Here is a 17820-nt window from a genome sequence, read left to right on the forward strand (position 1 = left end):
GGGAAGGCGAATGGTGGGGGGGTCTGTGGGAGAGGGACCACTGAGGGAGTACATTACAGGTGAGGAATAACTTCTGGGGGACTTCCATGGTCCAGGTCACTGCAATTACAGGTAGATTATGGGGCTGAGACCAGGGAATTTATAAGGCAAAACCCAGACAATATGCCTGGGTCACACCAGGACATCCATCCAAGAGGGAGACCTGAGCTGGGCTAGTTGGCATTGACCACCATTCACCAAGAGTACATGAAAGCTAGGGCTGGGGGCCTTCCTGGTAGGACTGGACCACAGTACCCACTGAAGACTATTGATGCAGTGGGTGGTCCATGTTGGGCTGGGCCATGACACTAACCAGGGATCTGGGGTATATTTGGTGGGGGATTTGTGGGCTCACCCCTGTGGGACTGTATACCCACTGATTTGCCTGAAAGCTAGGGATGGTAATGAGCCAAGTTAGGCATGATCATGGAATTCACTGACACTTATAGAAACTGGAATGGGGAATAGGCTGAGCTGGTCCAGGCTGCGGCACCCGCAGGTGCACCCAAGAACTGGGTGTGGAGTGGGCTGGGACACAATATTCAGCAGTACACAAAAAGGCCAAGACTAGAGGGTACATTATACCAGGATCAGACTAGTCTGCTGCACATACGAAACACACAGGAACTGGGGTTTGGGTGGGTCTGATGGGGATTATTAGGAGTCTCCCCAGCTAGGCTGCCGTTCCTGCTGGTGTGTGCAAGTGTCAGGTCTGTAGCATGTTGGGTTGGGCTGGGCCACAGCAGCTGTCAGTTTGCATGGGACCTGCAGCTGGGGATGGAACTGATTAGGCAACTGCAATCACCAGTGTGCAGAAGCTGATTCAGGTGCTAGACTTAATCAGACTTGGGGTTGGCACATGCAAGAGCTGGGTCTGCAGTCACCTGAAGTGAGGTCTCTTGGAGGCTCCCCAACTGGACCACTGGACTCAAAACTCTGGCAACAGGGAAAATCATAAAATTTGTGTTCCGACCTTGGCATGCATGTATCAGGACTGGGCCTCCTCAAACAGTGATGCCTATGCAGTGGATGGCACGCCAAGGGCAATGAAGGAGACCTGATGGCTAGCTCAGTTAGGCCTGCAGAAGATGTCAAGTGCCATGTAAGATGGTAGCAGAACAGGTGTCCTTGCCAAGCTTTGGCAGCAAGTGTCTGGATGAGTGGATGCCATCAGCCAAAGGACCTTGAAAGAATTTTCTCAACCATGGAGCAGTGAAACCAACAGCATCCTGGAACTTTCAAAACCACTCAAGCAATACCCTCAGAACATTCTTCTCTACAGCAGAATTTCTAAGGTGACATCAGGTGGACAGCCCCATCCCTGCAGGTGGGGATGTAGTTTGGCAGTTGGGAACAGTCCACTCTCCCCTCAATAAACAACAAAAAAAACAAAAGTAAAATGGGAAGCATTTATCCCACCCATACCTTGACCCTCCCCCTCACAATTAGTGGTCCTCATCGCCATATATCTTTGTCAGCTATGTAGACAACATCAAAAATAAAATAATAAAAAGAACATATTTGTACAGTATTCTCTACATAGTAAAAGTGATGTACTAGAAACACATTAAACATACATACAAAAATATAAGATGTCTCATTTAAAAAGACCTTTTATGGGTTGGTGTTGAGTGTACCAGGTAAAGCTGCCTGCTGCCCACGATGCCAGCACCCGATAGGGGTGCCAGTTTGAGTCCCAGTTGCTGCACTTCCCATCGGCTTAATGCTAAAGAGCTGGGAAAAGTAGCAGCAGATGGCCTATGTTATTTGGGCCTCTGCTGTTCCTGCTACATAGGAGACACAGAAAAAGCTGCTGGCTTCAGCCTGGCCCTGTCCTGGCTGTTGTGGCCATTTGTGAGTGAAGAGTAAAAAGAAGATATCTAACTCTGATCTCAAAGAAAGAAAAAAAGAGAAAAGAATAAGAATAAAGCAAAAGCCCTTTTAAAAATTATCTTAGCTTTTGGGAGTGCGATTACAGGATCCCTACTCCTAACTTAAGCTGTGTGGGTAGCAACCAACAGGAGTATTCCTTACACATGGACACTCCTATGTCTACACAGGAAAGCACTTGAAGTTCCCATAAGTGATAAACGCTGGCAAGACTTATCCTTTTAATTTTCTAAGGCTGACCACTAAGATCACAGAGAGTTCTGTGAGGAACACACACGGGACAGATAAGTCCAATAAAAACGGAAGTCAAAATCTAGAAGCATCTCTAAAGTACTAACACTCTAAATCACGTCACTGATTCTAAATCATGTCACTGATTCTTTAATTCCTCTGAGGAACACATCATCATGAGTAATGCCTCACTAAGGTGGCATTTCTAAAATGTGGGTTCAGTTAGGAAAGCCTCACAAAAGGTTTCACTACATTCCATTCTTACTCCTAATGTAGTAATAAAACAATATTCAAAAAATCATCCGACTGCTTTATCTTGGAAACATATACACGGCAGCCTTCAAAGCCACTGCCAAGTACAAGACCAGCTATCAGAAAGACACAGGAACAGTTCACAGGATGAAGCGAGCAAACCGGCCAGGCCATCAGAAGTGAAAACCTCTTGAGACTGAGAGGTTGAGCTGTGTGCAACTCCTGGTGCTATCTCAAAGGCTGGCTGAAAAACACCATTACCTTTTCCCCGAGTCTGCATTCTTTCAGCCACATTCTGGTAAAAATCTTGAGTGCACTCTGACTGTTCCTCAATGCTTAAATCCTGAAACAAAGGAACAAAGAGGCTGCTTAGTTACAGAAGAAAGATCATGAGTACTGCTCTACATTTTAAGAGGTTTTGCAAAAGCCATTTTCACACTAGAGTTAACCCTAAAAATACTAAGAAATTACACTAATTCTGGAGGCAAGAGAGAGAGAGAGAGAATTATCCCTTAACAAGTTTTCAAAACTTTCGGATCACGTAATTCTGATAATACCACATGACACTTCAACATATCTATAACGCACGAATGGATCCCATCAGGCATGAGCCTCTGCACCACCTCAGCTTTCCCTCACACTTCAGGCCTGCCAGCACCTCCTCCTCTTTTTATAGCTGTCCCTCAAGTATTATAAAGGCACTGTATATGGCTTTTTCATTCTTGTTGCTGTATATAATCTGATACAGCTAAAATGCATGTTGTGATAATTCAAATATATGTACACTTCCAGTTAGTCGTCGTGATTTTTGATTTTTAAAAAATATTGTTACATGAATTAACCACCGAGCAGCTGAGTTGCCTCTCTTTTTTCACTGCTAAGTGCAGCATTAACAACTTTATAGCCCTAAGTATCTACTGCCACATGAACCTCTCAGGAACTCTAATCGCATGCTGTCAGTAGCCACGTGTGTATCTCTTTTTTCCATGGCACTGAACACTGAATGTCCAAATTTTTATTTACTGATTGTATAGGCATAATTTAAGTATTCCTACCACCCCTCCCTGAAAGAATGTTTGGTCTACATAAGAATAGCATGAATAAGCACAATAAACAAAAATAATAACAAATAAAAAATAGCGGCCAGTGTTTGCCACAGCATGAACTACCCCTAGCGAGGCATGTGCCCTGAATCTAGCACCTCGCTGGAATCCTGTGCTTCTTGCTTCTGACCCAGCTTCCTACCAATGTATGCCCTGGCCTCCGCATCTGAGTCCCTGTCACATGCTTAGGAGACCTGGAGGCTTGCCAGGAGCCTGGCTTCCGCTGGCCCAGCCCTGGGGAGCGCACTAACAGCTAGATCGCTGTCTCTCTGCCTTTCCAATAAAATGGGAAAAAAAATTAAACCATAAAGAAAATAAAACAGGGGAAGTACTTGGTCTTGTAGTCCACAGGCAGTTTGGAAAGCCTACATCTTCTAACAGATGTCTGGGATGAGCTCAGCTCCCTTGCAGACTGCATCATGCTACCGTATGTCTGGGAGGGAGCAGGTGATGGCTCAAGTCCTTGGGGCTTTGTCCTGCATGGGAGACCTGAATGGAGTTTCTGACCCAGCCCTGGGCCTTGGAGCAACCTGCAGAGAACACCAGCAAACCGAGCTCTCCTTCACTCACCCCTGTACTTTTCAAACAGAGAATTATATATGTTTAATGATTTTATTTTATTTTTATTGGAAAGGCAGATATGCAGAGAGGAGGAGAGATGAGAGAAAGATCTTCTGTCCACTGATTCACCCCCCAAGCAGCTGCAACAGCCAGAGCTGCACTGATCTGAAGCCAGGAGCCTCTTCTGGGTCTCCCACATGGGTGCAGGGTCCCAAGGCTTTGGGCCGTCCTTGACTGCTTTCCCAGGCCACGAGCAGGAAGCTGGATGGGAAGTGGAGCTGCCAGGATTAGAACCAGTGCCCATATGGGCTGCTGCCACGTTCAAGGCAAGGACTTTAGCTGTTAGGCTACCACATTGGGCCCGAGAAGTAAATATTTAAAAACAAAAACAAAACAGAGAGAGAAAAAAATTAGAGTCAAGAATGACAAAACAAAAATGGTTTCTTTGAAGATGTAACTAGTCAAGTGTCTATGAATTCTTCTCTAACTTAACTTTCTAGGGATCATCAGTAGGATGAAAACAGTTACTAATCCAATGTTCAAATCAACAAACACTTCAGGTGTAAATCTGATTCAAGAATCAAAAATTTCTCTCAGGGCGTCTCATAAAGCTGTCACTACAGAGGACAAGCACAGGCCTAAGACAATGACCTCATACACCAAAGGATGACTTTCAGCAGTCTGAGGCACTCACTGGTTTAATTCTGAAAGCATGACAGCGTGTTCAGTGGCAGCCGTCACTCAACCATGCCTCCCCCGCTGTGCAGTGTCTATCCCCGGTCAGTACTTCCCTGGTCTGGCCGGTCAGTACTTCCCTGGTCTGGCCACTCTCTTCCTACCAGCTACTCTCTTACACCTTTGATTTTTTTCCCTCACTTCTCACTTCTCTCCAACCCTCCAGAATCTCCCTTGATGCTCAGTTCACATTTGATACCCTCTAGGAAGTCAAAATGCACTTTGGGACCTCCTAGTCAGCCCTCGCCACGGCACAGAACGGGAAGGACCACTGGTGGATGCCGAAGCCAGACGCTCCAGTCCGTCCCGTTCAATGAATCTGCACATACCAACGCAGATCCTTCTACGCACTCTAAGTCATCTAGAGGTTACTGCTGGTATATAGGTAGTACACTTGCATTTTTGAAAAGGCAAAGACATTTTTATACATTCAATACAAATGCAATTTCCCAAGACCTTTTCAATCTGTGATTGGCTGAATTTAAGACTGTGGCCCTCAAGGATGTGGATGGCTGATCCTGCAACATTCTCTACTAAACTTAGAATTTCTCAGTAACCTACTTCACTCAACTTTTATTTTTCTTTGCACAGATTTTTAAAAAGTTAATACAGGGGCTGGCACTGTGGTACAGTAAGCTAACCCTCTGCCTATGGGGCTGGACCATGTGTGCCAACTGAGTTCCAGCTGGCCTATGGGGCTGGACCATGTGTGCCAACTGAGTTCCAGCTGTTCTACTTCCGGTCTTGCCCCTACTAATGGCCCCTGGGCTCCTGAACCCATATAGGAGACTAAAAAGAAGCTGCTGGCTCCTGGTTTTGGATCACCCTATTGCAGCCACTGTGGCCACTTGGGGAGTTAGCCAGCAGATGGAAGATCTTTCCTTATCTCTCTTTCCCTCTAATTCTGCCTTTCAAGTAAAAATAAATAAATCTTTTAAGAGAATGTGTTAGTCTTAAGTGATTTGTAGACATCCTCAAATCCTTTCAATCACACAATGGACTTAATAGCCAAATTACTGAATTTATAAACTTCACTTTTAAATCTTCAAGCATAGTTTCATTTTTAGTATGGAAGATACCACATCTTTGTGATTTATGATTCTTTCAGCTTATATACTTTTCACAAAAGATGAATCATTTATTAATCTAATTCAGTAGTTTAAGCATAGTTACCTATCATTTGCACCAAACTTTAGCACTCAAAACTCTGACAGCACTCAACTAGCCCGCTTTCAGTTGTTACAACGGCTGCATAACCCTTCCCTCAACTTCACAAGATCACTGTAGTTACAATTTGGAAAACATTTTTCTGTTTCTGCTGAACAGTTTGCACTTCAGTAGTGTTTATAACATAAATAAATGTTATAACATAAATATGCTGTCCTCTTAGTCCACTTTGAATTCTCTAAGCTTTATCAACATGTTAAACATCTGCCTGTTTACTCCCATCACTAAGACTTTAGCTCCTTGAGGGCACTGTCCCCCACTGCTCCCTCCCACGTGGCGCATGGTCAGTGCTCAGTCTAGCTTAACTCAAGAGGGAACCGATGCAGCTATGTATTACTGTTCTTCCGTTTGCATTTAGACAAAGATGTTGGGAGACAATCTTACACATATCTTTGTGCTTCTGTGAGAAGAGGGAATGACTATCTTTGTTTTGTTTTACCTCTTCTAAGACACTTGTGTACCAACAGGTACGGAAGCAGAAGCAGTGCAGTGGGGAGAGAGGGGAGTGACTGCTCACAGGTCCTGTGTTTCCATCTAGGGCAAAGGTCAGATAGACTCACTGCCCATTAAAAAAAGGTTTCAGGGTTGATCAGTTCCGTGTTCCTCTCTAATAAAATTCACCGCACGTGTGGACATTTCCTTTACTTTGTATTACCCTAAAGGAACTGACATTTGGGAGGTTAGTCCAGATTCTGGCACTCAGGTTATTGCTACTGCTGCAATCAACTTGCATTTGTCTTTGACTCATGTCTTCTGCTGATATGTGTGATATCACGGCAGACCAATTTCTTAACTTGCAAGTAAGGTCACTTTCAACTCTGCACAGTCCTTGGCACAGGAGAGAAGTGAAGCAGGTTAGTGTCAGTTGTGTTGGTTCAAATTTTTAGGATGCACATACTCCAAAAAGGTTTTTCAGTGTTCCAATATTTTTCTTTAAGGATTCTCTAATCATTATCTATGATCATTTTTTCCATGTCGGAGAAAAGCACAGAGTCAATTTTATTACATTTTTCTTGAAATTTTTTTCTTTCTAGTTTAAACTGCTGACAAGTGGATGCCTTGCTTTGAATATTAATACTGATGGGTTGGGGCTGGTATAGTGAGTAAAGCTGCAATCTGCAATGCAGGAATCTCATACAGGTGCTGGCTGGTACTCTGGCAACTCTACTTTTTAATCCAGTTCCCAGATAATGGCCTGGGAAAACAGCTGAAGTGGCTCAAGTTCTCAGGCCACTGAGCCCATGTGGGCGACCCGGATGAAACACCCAGCCCAGTCCTGGTCAATGCAGCCATTGGGAATGAACCAGCAGATGAAAAATACAAACCAACAAAAAAGCCACCCAAAACACGATCGGTGTATTTTGCACTTTTTAAACTGTCTACATGAAACTTTTCTCCTATGTACTTTTGAAAAAACTTGATCTTGCATGAGGCATTTCCAGACTCATTTACTTTCCTCTGTACTATTATTAAGTGCCTAATCCATTTAAGTTTTAGCTTTGATGTTCATATTTTTGTATTGCTAATTTCGGCTGTTTCTGATAATTTTAAAGGAAAAAGCATTTTAAGATTTTGTTCCTCTTAAATAAAATTTAAAGTTAAATATTAAGTAGACCATGCATGCAATGCACATACTTTAAGAAATCCAGGAATGTACCTGGACAGCTGAACATTTCTACACTTTGTTGAATAAGATGGTGAAAGTAATTCACTTTATCAAATTCAGTTACTGGCAAAGCTGGTGAGAACAGTTTAATTACAAATGTTCATCTCACATCTCCAAGAAAGACCAGACACTGACCGCTATCAGTAGTTTGATTGTGACTAACTATAAATGAAATCACATGTTTCTTACATAGATCATAAGACTTACTTTTTTTCAGCAAGATAAATGTTTTTGTCTTTCACTGGACAAAACAGGTAGCAGGGTGAGCGTTTTATAAACTTAATGGGCTACAATGAATTGCACAGCATCCTGGCATACAAACAGTAAAAATTCTGCCCAACAGTTCATTTGTTTAAAACACTTTGATGTCACCCACTGAATTTTAACTGAGGCCTCAGTGCCCTACTGGTCCTAAATACACGGACCCAGTAAACACATGGTGCTAAACTGGTGAGTAGGCCCAAAATAAGACTAGTCATTAATCACTTAAGCTTCCCAACAAGATTCAGGGAAAGGTCAAATTATACAAATGAGAAAAAAACAAATCAATCTTACATAAGCTATAGCAAGTGATTAAAGAAATTCTCCATTGGGGTAGCCATTCCCCATCCCTGGGTACTGAGGTGGTGGGCAGGCTGGGTGTGGTTTCTCCCCTTGTATTCCCCCTCCCCCAGATACTGGAAGAAGAAAAACAAAATGTGTAAACAATGGTCTCGCCCACTTACCCCTGATCCTTCCCATACCCTCAACTATGTAAATATCACCAAAAATAAAATTTTAAACTAAAAAAAAAAAATTCTGTACAAGACATCTGATTTTTCTTCCCACACACGCAATGGTATGTCTCAGAGGGGCACTCACACAGCCTGCACCCATTCTGATAACTGGAACCACTGCACCTGGCTCGTTCCCTCTAGGCAGCAGGCGCATAAATGCTCAACTCTGCACTGACTGGGTTCAGCAAGAGTCAGCTGTGCTTCAGGACCGACTTAGAGTCTCACATACGTCTTTCAGCAGGAGTGTATTTAATTTCTTTTAAGACACAAAGTACTGGGGTTCACACTGTGGCATGCATAGGTAAAGCCACTGCCTGTAAGGACAGCACCCAATATAAATGCCAGTTTAAGTCAGTGCTGCTCTACTTTCAATTCAGCTCTGAGCTTATGCACCATGGAAAGGAGTGGAACATGGTCCAAGTGCTTAGGCAACTGCGCCCACATGGGAACCAAATGAAGCTTCTGGCTCCTGGCTTCAGCCTGGCTGTTGTGGCTATCTGGGGAGTGAACCAGCAGATGCAAAGATCTCTAACTCTGCCTCTCAAATAATTAAAATGAAAGAAACAGTTACAGCCTTCTTCAGATTGTCTGCAACTTCTCAAGTAACCATGGAAGCCCTAAATATCATAGAAATTTCTCTACTAATTTTTAGGCCACTGCTACAAGTTTCAGTACCTGCTGAAGCCTACGTGTATTTTCCATAGTCTGTTTTATCTGGTCTTCTAACCTGACCTCTTTTGTAAGTTTCTTATCTTGTGCAGGAAGAATGTGTTCTCTCCATTTTGATCTATGTTCCCCTCTAAGTTCGGGCCTTTGCTGTTTTGTTTTGTAGTTGTTCACAGTAACCAACAGGTCTGAGACACAACAAGAAAGCTGTTAAAAGACTGTTAGAGAAGCGCAGAGAAGAAACTAGCAAAAGGTCTTCTGTGGTGTATGACTGCTTTTTTAGCAAGGGAAAAGAATTCATCAGAATGATTGTTAATTAAGGAATCATTTTTAAAAACCAAACAGAAATCTAGGAAAATAGGGACAAAGCTTTACTGTAATTGCTGAGTGATCAGAATGTCTGCATTTTGACAAAGGAGAGTATTGCTCGTTTTAAAATTAAGGCAGGTTAAGGCCAGTATTATAGCACATCAGGCTAAGCTGCCACACGAAATGCTAGCATCCTATACGGCTTCCAGTACAAGTCTCAGCTGCTCAACTCCTGATCCAGCTCCCTGCTAATGTTCCTGGGAAAGCAGCAGAACATGCCCCAAGTCCTGGGGTCCTTGCACCCACACTGGAGACGTGGACAGATATTTAGACTTCTGCTTTGGGCCTGGTCTAGCCCTGGCTATTGCAGTCATTTAGAGAATGAACCAGGAGACTGAAGAGCTCTGAATTTATTCGATTTATAAATAAATAAATAGTTTAACCCTCCCCAAGAAAATGCAACTTTCTTTAAGGTAAGCTAAATCTGGGTCCAGTGTGGTAGCCTGGCTTGCACATGCCAGGATCCTATATGGACACTGATTCTAATCCGGGTGGCCCTGCTTGTCATCCAGCTCCTTGTTTGTGGCCTGGGAATCCTGTACCCACTTAGAGGCGAACATAGATCAAAATGGATAGAACAAAGTCTTGGGATCCTGTACCCACAAGGGAGACTCGCATGAAGCTCTGGGCTCCTGGCTCTGGACTGGCATCGCTCCAGCTGTTGTGGCCACTTGGAGAGTGAATCAACAGATGGCAATATCTTCCTCTCTGTCTCCTCTTCTCTGTATATCTGACTTCCCAATCAAAATAAATAAAATCTTAAAAAAAAAAAAAAGCTAAACCTAGGATTGAAACAAAGAAGAATTATGCGGGGAATAATGTGGACAAGAGTGAGTCACTGTTTTAGACTGAAGAAGTTTGGGGAAGGATACCCCCCACTCAGCCATGGCATGGAAGTAAGAATGATGAATATCTGGCAGAATCAGTGGAGCAGTGTCAAATACATAAGAATTCATGGTAAACAGACCCTTATAATACGACAAGAAAGTTACTGCTTCTAACTAAACACTCAATGATAGTTTGTTCACTTCACATCTAAATGTCATCATCTGCATGCAAATAACTGGATTTGAAATATAAAAATATTTTAGCAGAAGTCCAATCCTTATTTGCCTAATCAGTTCAACACCATGTGGCTTCTTTGATTCACAAAGGGATTATCAGAACTAATGCTGAGTTCAGTGGCCATAGAATGTGATAATAGAATGAACCCCTACTTGGAAAAACCCCACTACAGCAAGACTGCAACTCCAGGTTGCAGATACAGGTGTGGAAGCCACAGGTTCTTGTTGTGATGCTGGCGTTCTTGTTGTGTAACCTCAGACCAGTCACTTACACTCTGGCTTTCCACGTTCTCATCTATAAAGTGAAAGGACTGAGACCAGACAGCTGCGACAGTACCTTTCCAGGTCTAAATTCTACCTTTCCCTTCTCTAACTGAACAGAGAGGGAAAATCAAAATCAATATCCACACATACACACCACACGAACCTGAAACTATTGCTACTGGACTAACGAACTGCTACTCAGAGACAAAGGTCTACCATGGCAGTATACACTACTTACAAGGCACAAGCGAAAAAGGCCTGCTACTACAGCATATGAATCAAGTAGCTCCAACGTCAAAATTTCCATACAGAGAGGATCTAAACGCCACTGAATCACAATGGAAAAGTACTAGCTTAAGAGTCAGGTTTTAAGTTAGTTCAGATGCTTTCCTTAGGTAAGTAACTTAACATGTTTGGGTATTGATTTTCTCCAGGATACAGTAACAAGATAGCACTGAATCACATCTAAGACCTTTCCTATAATCAAAACTGTATTTCTAAGTGTTTATTCTCAACCTACCCTTTTGTAATGCATTGCTTCCAAAAACAGCTTGGTCTGTTTATAGATTTCTTGGCCTGTCTTGTGGAAGGTCTTGAGAAATTCTATGAACTCCTTAGACACTCTATCCGTTTCAATGCTGGTTTGCCGGTTTAGAGAAGGACTGGGAGCTTTTGCTTCCTGAATTTCTGCTGGGAAAATTAAACATAGTAAGTTTCATTACAAAGAAGATCCGCGTATGGAATTACTTTAAGTGTCTAACTTAATTGAGGGTTACTGAAATTCCATTAAAGTTAAACTTGAATTTAAGTCATTTTATGTTTAAATGTCTGGAAAACTTTCCTTAAAGAAAGCTAAATCGTCTTTTTGTAAGCAGGCAATACTATAGAATCTAAATTCAAATATAAATTGCTAAATGAATACCTTTTTAGACATAATCTATCATGCTTAGATCTATACATTTAGTTATTAATGCAGAAATGGCATCACTACATTGTACAGCCTTCCAAAAGATTGCTTAAGTTTATATAACTAGTCAACAAATACAGAAGTAAAAAAACGTTAGATGACAGGCAAAATATTAGATAACCTTTACAAGTTCCATTTTACTTGCAAAAAAAATATTTGTTTATGTGGAGGCACAAAATTATTTATCCAACATTCAGTTTACAAGTTGCACTGCTCAAAGTGAAAAAATGCATCCGAAGTAATATAAGGGTCATGACATAGCAAGAGGTTAAGGGAAGCAAAAAAAACCCATCATTTGATCATTTGGGAACACAACTCTTTCCCTTCTTTAAATATAGCTGAAAAGAAAACAGAAGCTGGGCCCAATGCCATTCTGGTAGTCCCCCGCATTACTGGCAACCTGTATGGGTGCTGCTTCGTGTCCTGACTGCTCCATTTCCAACCCACCTTTCTACTTGTGGCCTGAGAGAGCAGCAGAGGATGGCTCACGTCCTTGGGCTTATGCACCCACTGGGGAGACCTGGAGGAAGCTCCTGGTTCCTGAGCAGCAAAATTCTGGTTATGGAGGTTATCTAGGGAGTGAATTCAGTGGATGGAAACTTGCTGGCTCTCTCTCTCTGTGTCTCCCTAATTCTGACTTTTAAATAAATAAATAAATAAATAAATCTTTATGTATATAAATATATAGAACCTTTGGAGAATGGAGATACAAGTGCAGTGCCAAAGAGCAAGTACTTCGACCAAGTATGAACCTCTGGGGGCAACTGGGGTCTTGAATCCTGACCTTGGCCTGGTCTGGTCCCAGCTATTCAGAGGCATCTGGGCAGTAAACCAGCATATTGACTCTTTTTGCTCCTCTTTCAGATAAATAAAAAGTGGGGGGTCAGCACTGTATCTTTGCCCATAATCACCTGTAATGCTAGCATCCTATATCGGGGTATCTGTTTGAATTCTATCTGCCCTGTTTCATAGACACCTGGGAAGATGACAAGTCAAGGCCCAATGCCTGGGCTCCTGCCACCCATCTGCAGGGACGCAGATGCAGTTCCTTGCTCCTGGCTTTGGGCAAGCCCAGCCCCAGTGGCTGTGACCATTTGGGGAGTGAACTAGCAGATGGAAGATTTCCTGCGTCACCCTCTGACAGACTGCCTTTCAAATGAGTAACAGATTTTAAAGAGATAATTCTGAGTCAGCCAGTAAGAAACCAAAAACATGTCTGCCAGTGACATCACAAAGGGCCACTCCAAGAATTCCTACAAACAGAGAAAATAAACAATTCAAAAGTTCAATAGGGAGACGCTTAAAGAATACTAACAGTACACAGAAAGGGAAACACAGACTTTTACACAGGAAAGATGTCCAATTTCACTCATGGCCACCAACAGGAAACAAGTATGAAAACAAGTATGAGATGCTATTTTAAACATCTAAAGTTTGATGTTAGTGAGTGAAGATAGAGGGAATTAAGTAGTTTCATACTCTGCAGACTCAAGAGGAATGTAAAATGGCAACATGACCAAGGGCAATTTTTGTAAATAATCATTCGGTCTGGCAGGTGTTTCCACAGGCTAACCCCCTCTACCTGCAAATGCCACATTGCATATGAGTGCCGGTTTGTGTCCCAGCTGCTCCATATCCAATCTAGCTCTCTGCTTCTCTGCTTCTGGCCTGGGAAAGCAGTGGACGATAGCTTAAGACTTTGGGACCCTTCACCTGTATGGAAGCCCTAGAAGAGGCTCCCAGTTCTGGATAGGTTCAGCTCCAACCACTATGGCCATTTGGGGAATGAACCAGCGGATGGAGGCTCTGTCTCCTTCTCTTTGTCAATCAGCCTTTCCAATCAAAATAAAACTTAAAAAAATAATTTAAACTAAAAATACATTTGTCCTATGGCCCAAAAACTGTGTTAACATTTGTATGCTTAAACAAAAGTCTTAACTACCTGGGAGTTTAATTCTCCACATAATCTGAGGATTCTGCTTCTAGTCATAATGGAATATTTGGGACCAGGTTTACTTTACTACCTAAACAAGCAGACAGCCATGTAAAACACCTGAAATAATGGTTTTCAGGCATTACAGATAACAGGCAAGCAGATTAATCCCTGCGGGAAGTTAAAACATCTTTCCATCAGAGCACAGTGAGTCCTGGTAGTTCACTGCTGACTGCATCCCACCGCCAGGACACAGGGAAAAGTAACGAAGCACAGCCTGGCAGACCTGCTGAATTGACAAGTCAGCATCTGGTGTCAGGGAGCCCAGCACACTGGCCAGAACTGGCGAGACTAAATATGAGACAGGCCATGCAGGAAAGGCTTCTTCAGGTGTCTGCACAGTGCTTCCCTGGAGTTCTTGGCCGCACTATCCAGGTAAGTGAGAAGACTACCTAAGACTGAGTTAAAGCAATAGGGAGAACAATTTCCAAAGCCTACACGTGGCTGGAGTCCCCAGAGCAGGAAAACCCTAACCGCTTCCTTTATTATTTGTTCGTGTACCTGTCCCTACCAAATGTCTCCAAAGAAAGACATTTTTAAATTATTTTTTTAACATTCTTTTAAAATAGAAATGGAGATTCTTCTAGTTACTTCTAGATTGGCATAAACTACTAAAAATTAACATTTGTTTTTCTTCTAACCTTCCTAAAACCCAACTCCTGCAAAGAATACAGAATCTTGAAGAACGGAAAGTCAAAAGACACAGCTCAGTTCAAGCGTATGGTCTTTAGAAGGAGGTGAGGTTGTTTTGAACAGTAACAACAAAAGGGACAGAAAACAACTTCATTTACACTGCATTTACAGTTTTGCCTAGGGCCCAAATGGCACCTGCTTGCTCTTCAAGTTAAAAAATCACCTCATGTATTTAATACAGAAACAAAAGCCTGTATTTCAAGTACAGCCAATCAGGATTATCACACGTTCCATTTCCCAAACCAAACACTAAGCTTACAAAAATCTATCCATCAGCATACACACTTTAATTATAATGATAATATGTACAGCTGCCATACAATGAGTTTTCTATGTCAAACAGTGTGCTAAATTCATTACATACTCTTGTTAATCTTTAACAGTGTGACTAGTAGGTGATTAGAAAAATCCTTTTACACATGCATAAACTGAAGTTAGAAAGGTTAAGTCACCTCTATGCCAAAGTCACACCACAGTAAGAGGAAGAGCTGGGGCTTGAATAGAGATCTGATTCCCAAACCCAAGTTTTCCACGACCACAGCATAAAGTCCTCTTAGCGTTAATCCTGAGATTTCTACTGAAACCATCCAATGAGTATCAACTGAGCATCTTCTATTTACGGCAGTCTAAAAGGTAGATTACAAATTAATCCAAGTTAAGTCTTTAATACATAAAATAAGTTTGTGAAAGCAAAACCTTTTAAAAAGAACATGATCACACACTAAAGACTAAACCATAGTATAATAAAATTACATTTCATATCTCACACATTTCTCAAATCAGCTAAACTGTGCTTCTTTCTGTTCTTCTGACTGAAGGACACTGTTACATGGTCGTGCAGCATGTAACACCAAGGATCCTTCCTGAGGAACGTGACAGTTTCATCAAACACCACAGTCTCCTTACAACTAAAAAGGCCACACCATTGCTAGGTGATAGAATCTTATTGTGTCATCACTGGGTATGCTAATGTTGACAGAAACATCCTCATGTAGCACGTGGCCATATAATACAGACTAAATGTAATCTATAGAATATTTATTGTGGTCCGTTACCCTTAAGAGTTCCTTGGAATTCTCTGACTGATAGGAGCACCTTTGGTTTTTCAGACTGAGTCCCTTTGGAGTATATCTAACTTTATGCTAAGGAGGGGTCTCACAAGGGATTGTCACCAGAGGAACCAGTCACATGATTAGCCTCATTTCACAGGGGAAAGAAAGGAGAGATTTTTCTTCAGCATTGATGGCTGATGAATTAATTAACCATGCCTATATAACTGAACATACATAACCCTTCCTAAGCCACAAGGTTCCTGGAACTTCCAGGTTGGGACACACATGGACAGGGCTGAGAAGGTGTTGCCCAAAAGACATGGAAGCTCTGCAGGTCTTCTCTCTACCTTTACCCAATACAGTTTCTCATTTGGTTGTTACTGAGTTGCACCCTTTATAATAAACTGGCAAATGTAAGTACTTTCCCAAGTTCTGTGAGTCTCTGTAGCAAATGATCAAACTTATGATGTTATGGAAACTTCTGGCTAACAGGCAGTATGTGTGTCCTACCCTCAGGTTACTGATGGTTCTTTTTCTTTTCTTTTTTTCTGAAGAAATATTTTTATTTGAAAGGCAAATTTACAGAGAGAAAGAAAGAGAGAAAGATCTTCCATCCTCTACTACTTTACCAGGCCAAAAGTAGGGAGCTGGATGGGGAGTAGTAAAGACACAAACCTGTACCTATATGAGATGCCAGTACTTGCAGGTGGATTAGCCTGCTGAGCCATGGCACTGTCCCCCTACTGATGCTTCTTGAATAGAGGGTAGTCCTGTGCAACTGACCCCTTAACCTATGGAACCAACTCAAGGCAGCTAAATGCCAGAACTTGAGTTGTTGGGCACCCCTTCAGTGTCAGGAAAAACTTTTCATAGTCCTAGGCAATGAAGGATACGAACTGATCATGTCCCAAATATAAACGATTGGATATTTTAAAAGTGATTTTACAAAGATTAACTTAATAAGCAAAGATAAACGATGTTCAGAGTGAAAAGAAAACGCAAGCGGGCAGATTTACTGGAGAAATGATTTGAACAGGCAAATTCAAATACATCCAAATAATAGGAGACCATTAGCTACATCCATTTCATCTCAGCATCAGAAGCCCTTATGATTAAAGCAGCAATTTGTTAGTGATTGTTCAAATGATGCAATTAATGCCATGCTTCCATTTACTCAACTTTAAGTCTTAGGATAATAGTGAATTCCAGAGGATATCCTTAATCCAAATTCACAAAACTTTCACATTATAAACCTTTTCAAAGTAGATTGTATATAGCATGCAGAGAATGTAAGTATCAATATTTCCTAGCAAGGATATTCTTTTATATAGCTACCCTGTAGTTATTAAAATCAGAAAATTTACATTGCTACAATACAAAATCTCTATTATAATGTTGTCAATTGTTCCCCAAAAGCTCTGTGTGTTTGATTCAGGATTCAATTCAGGGTCACACTGCAGCATATGTGCAGAAGGTATGCATCTGTAGACTCTATTAAACTGGAAACTGGAGCAGGCCATGCCAGGCTGGATTGCAGCACCCATCAGTACATGTGTGACTTGGGTCTAGGGGCAGGCCAAGCTGGGTCAGTTCACAGCACACACTGGCAGGACCAAGAGTCAGGGCAGGGCACAGGCCAGGCTTGGGATGGACCTCAACATTCACCAGTTCACACTGAAGGCTTGGGCGGGGGGCAGTGTGGGGAGTGAAGGGGAGACTGAGCTAAGCTGCTGCACCCACTGGAGGGCACTAGGTCTGGGGAGTGGAATGGGCCAAGGCAGGCTGTGGCATCTGCTGCTGAATGCCAAGACTAGGGGCAGACCATCTCAGACTGGTCTGTAGCACCCTCAAGATCCAGGGCTGGGAGCAGGCCTGGTAGGGAAGTTTGCTGGGCTGCTGCTTCCATTAGTAGCATGAAAGTTGGTGCATACATAACCAGAATGGGTGCAGGCCAGCTGAAGCACCTGCTAGCAAGTGCTGGGCTATGTGTAAGTTGTGTTGAGCTGTACCACAGTACCCCTTGGCAAGTACAAGATCTGGAGCTGGAAGTGGGCTTGGTAGGGAAACTGTGGGCACAACTATGCTAGGCTGCAGTTCCTGCTGGTGAGCACAAGAGCCAGGATTGGTGGCAGACTGGGCTGGTCAAGACAGTAGTATCCATTGGCAATATATGGGCTGCATCTGGTGGTAAGCCAGACTGAGCCAAGTTGCAGCACCCATAGGTGTGCATGAGAGCCAAATGGGACGTGGGATGCACTGGCCTAGGACATAG

General features: G+C 42.5%; 1 protein-coding gene across 3 annotated transcripts in view; it reads right to left on the reverse strand.

The window, feature by feature from the left end:
* RABGEF1 (RAB guanine nucleotide exchange factor 1) overlaps positions 1-17820 on the reverse strand; it is a 70744-nt gene that overhangs the window by 13188 nt on the left and 39736 nt on the right. The window contains exons 4-5 of one of the 3 annotated variants that reach the window (XM_040972750.1): positions 11364-11530; positions 2674-2755 (exon numbers count right to left, since the gene is read on the reverse strand). In XM_040972750.1, the coding sequence (XP_040828684.1) occupies positions 2674-2755; positions 11364-11530 (249 nt within the window). Of the gene's footprint in view, positions 1-2673; positions 2756-11363; positions 11534-17820 lie in introns of all 3 variants that reach the window. The other 2 variants (XM_040972748.1, XM_040972751.1) reach the window with 2 other exon arrangements.

Source organism: Ochotona curzoniae, unplaced genomic scaffold (assembly GCF_017591425.1).
Source record: "Ochotona curzoniae isolate NIBS_2020 unplaced genomic scaffold, NIBS_Ocur_1.0 contig_2321, whole genome shotgun sequence".
In the NCBI taxonomy this organism is placed as follows: domain Eukaryota; kingdom Metazoa; phylum Chordata; class Mammalia; order Lagomorpha; family Ochotonidae; genus Ochotona; species Ochotona curzoniae.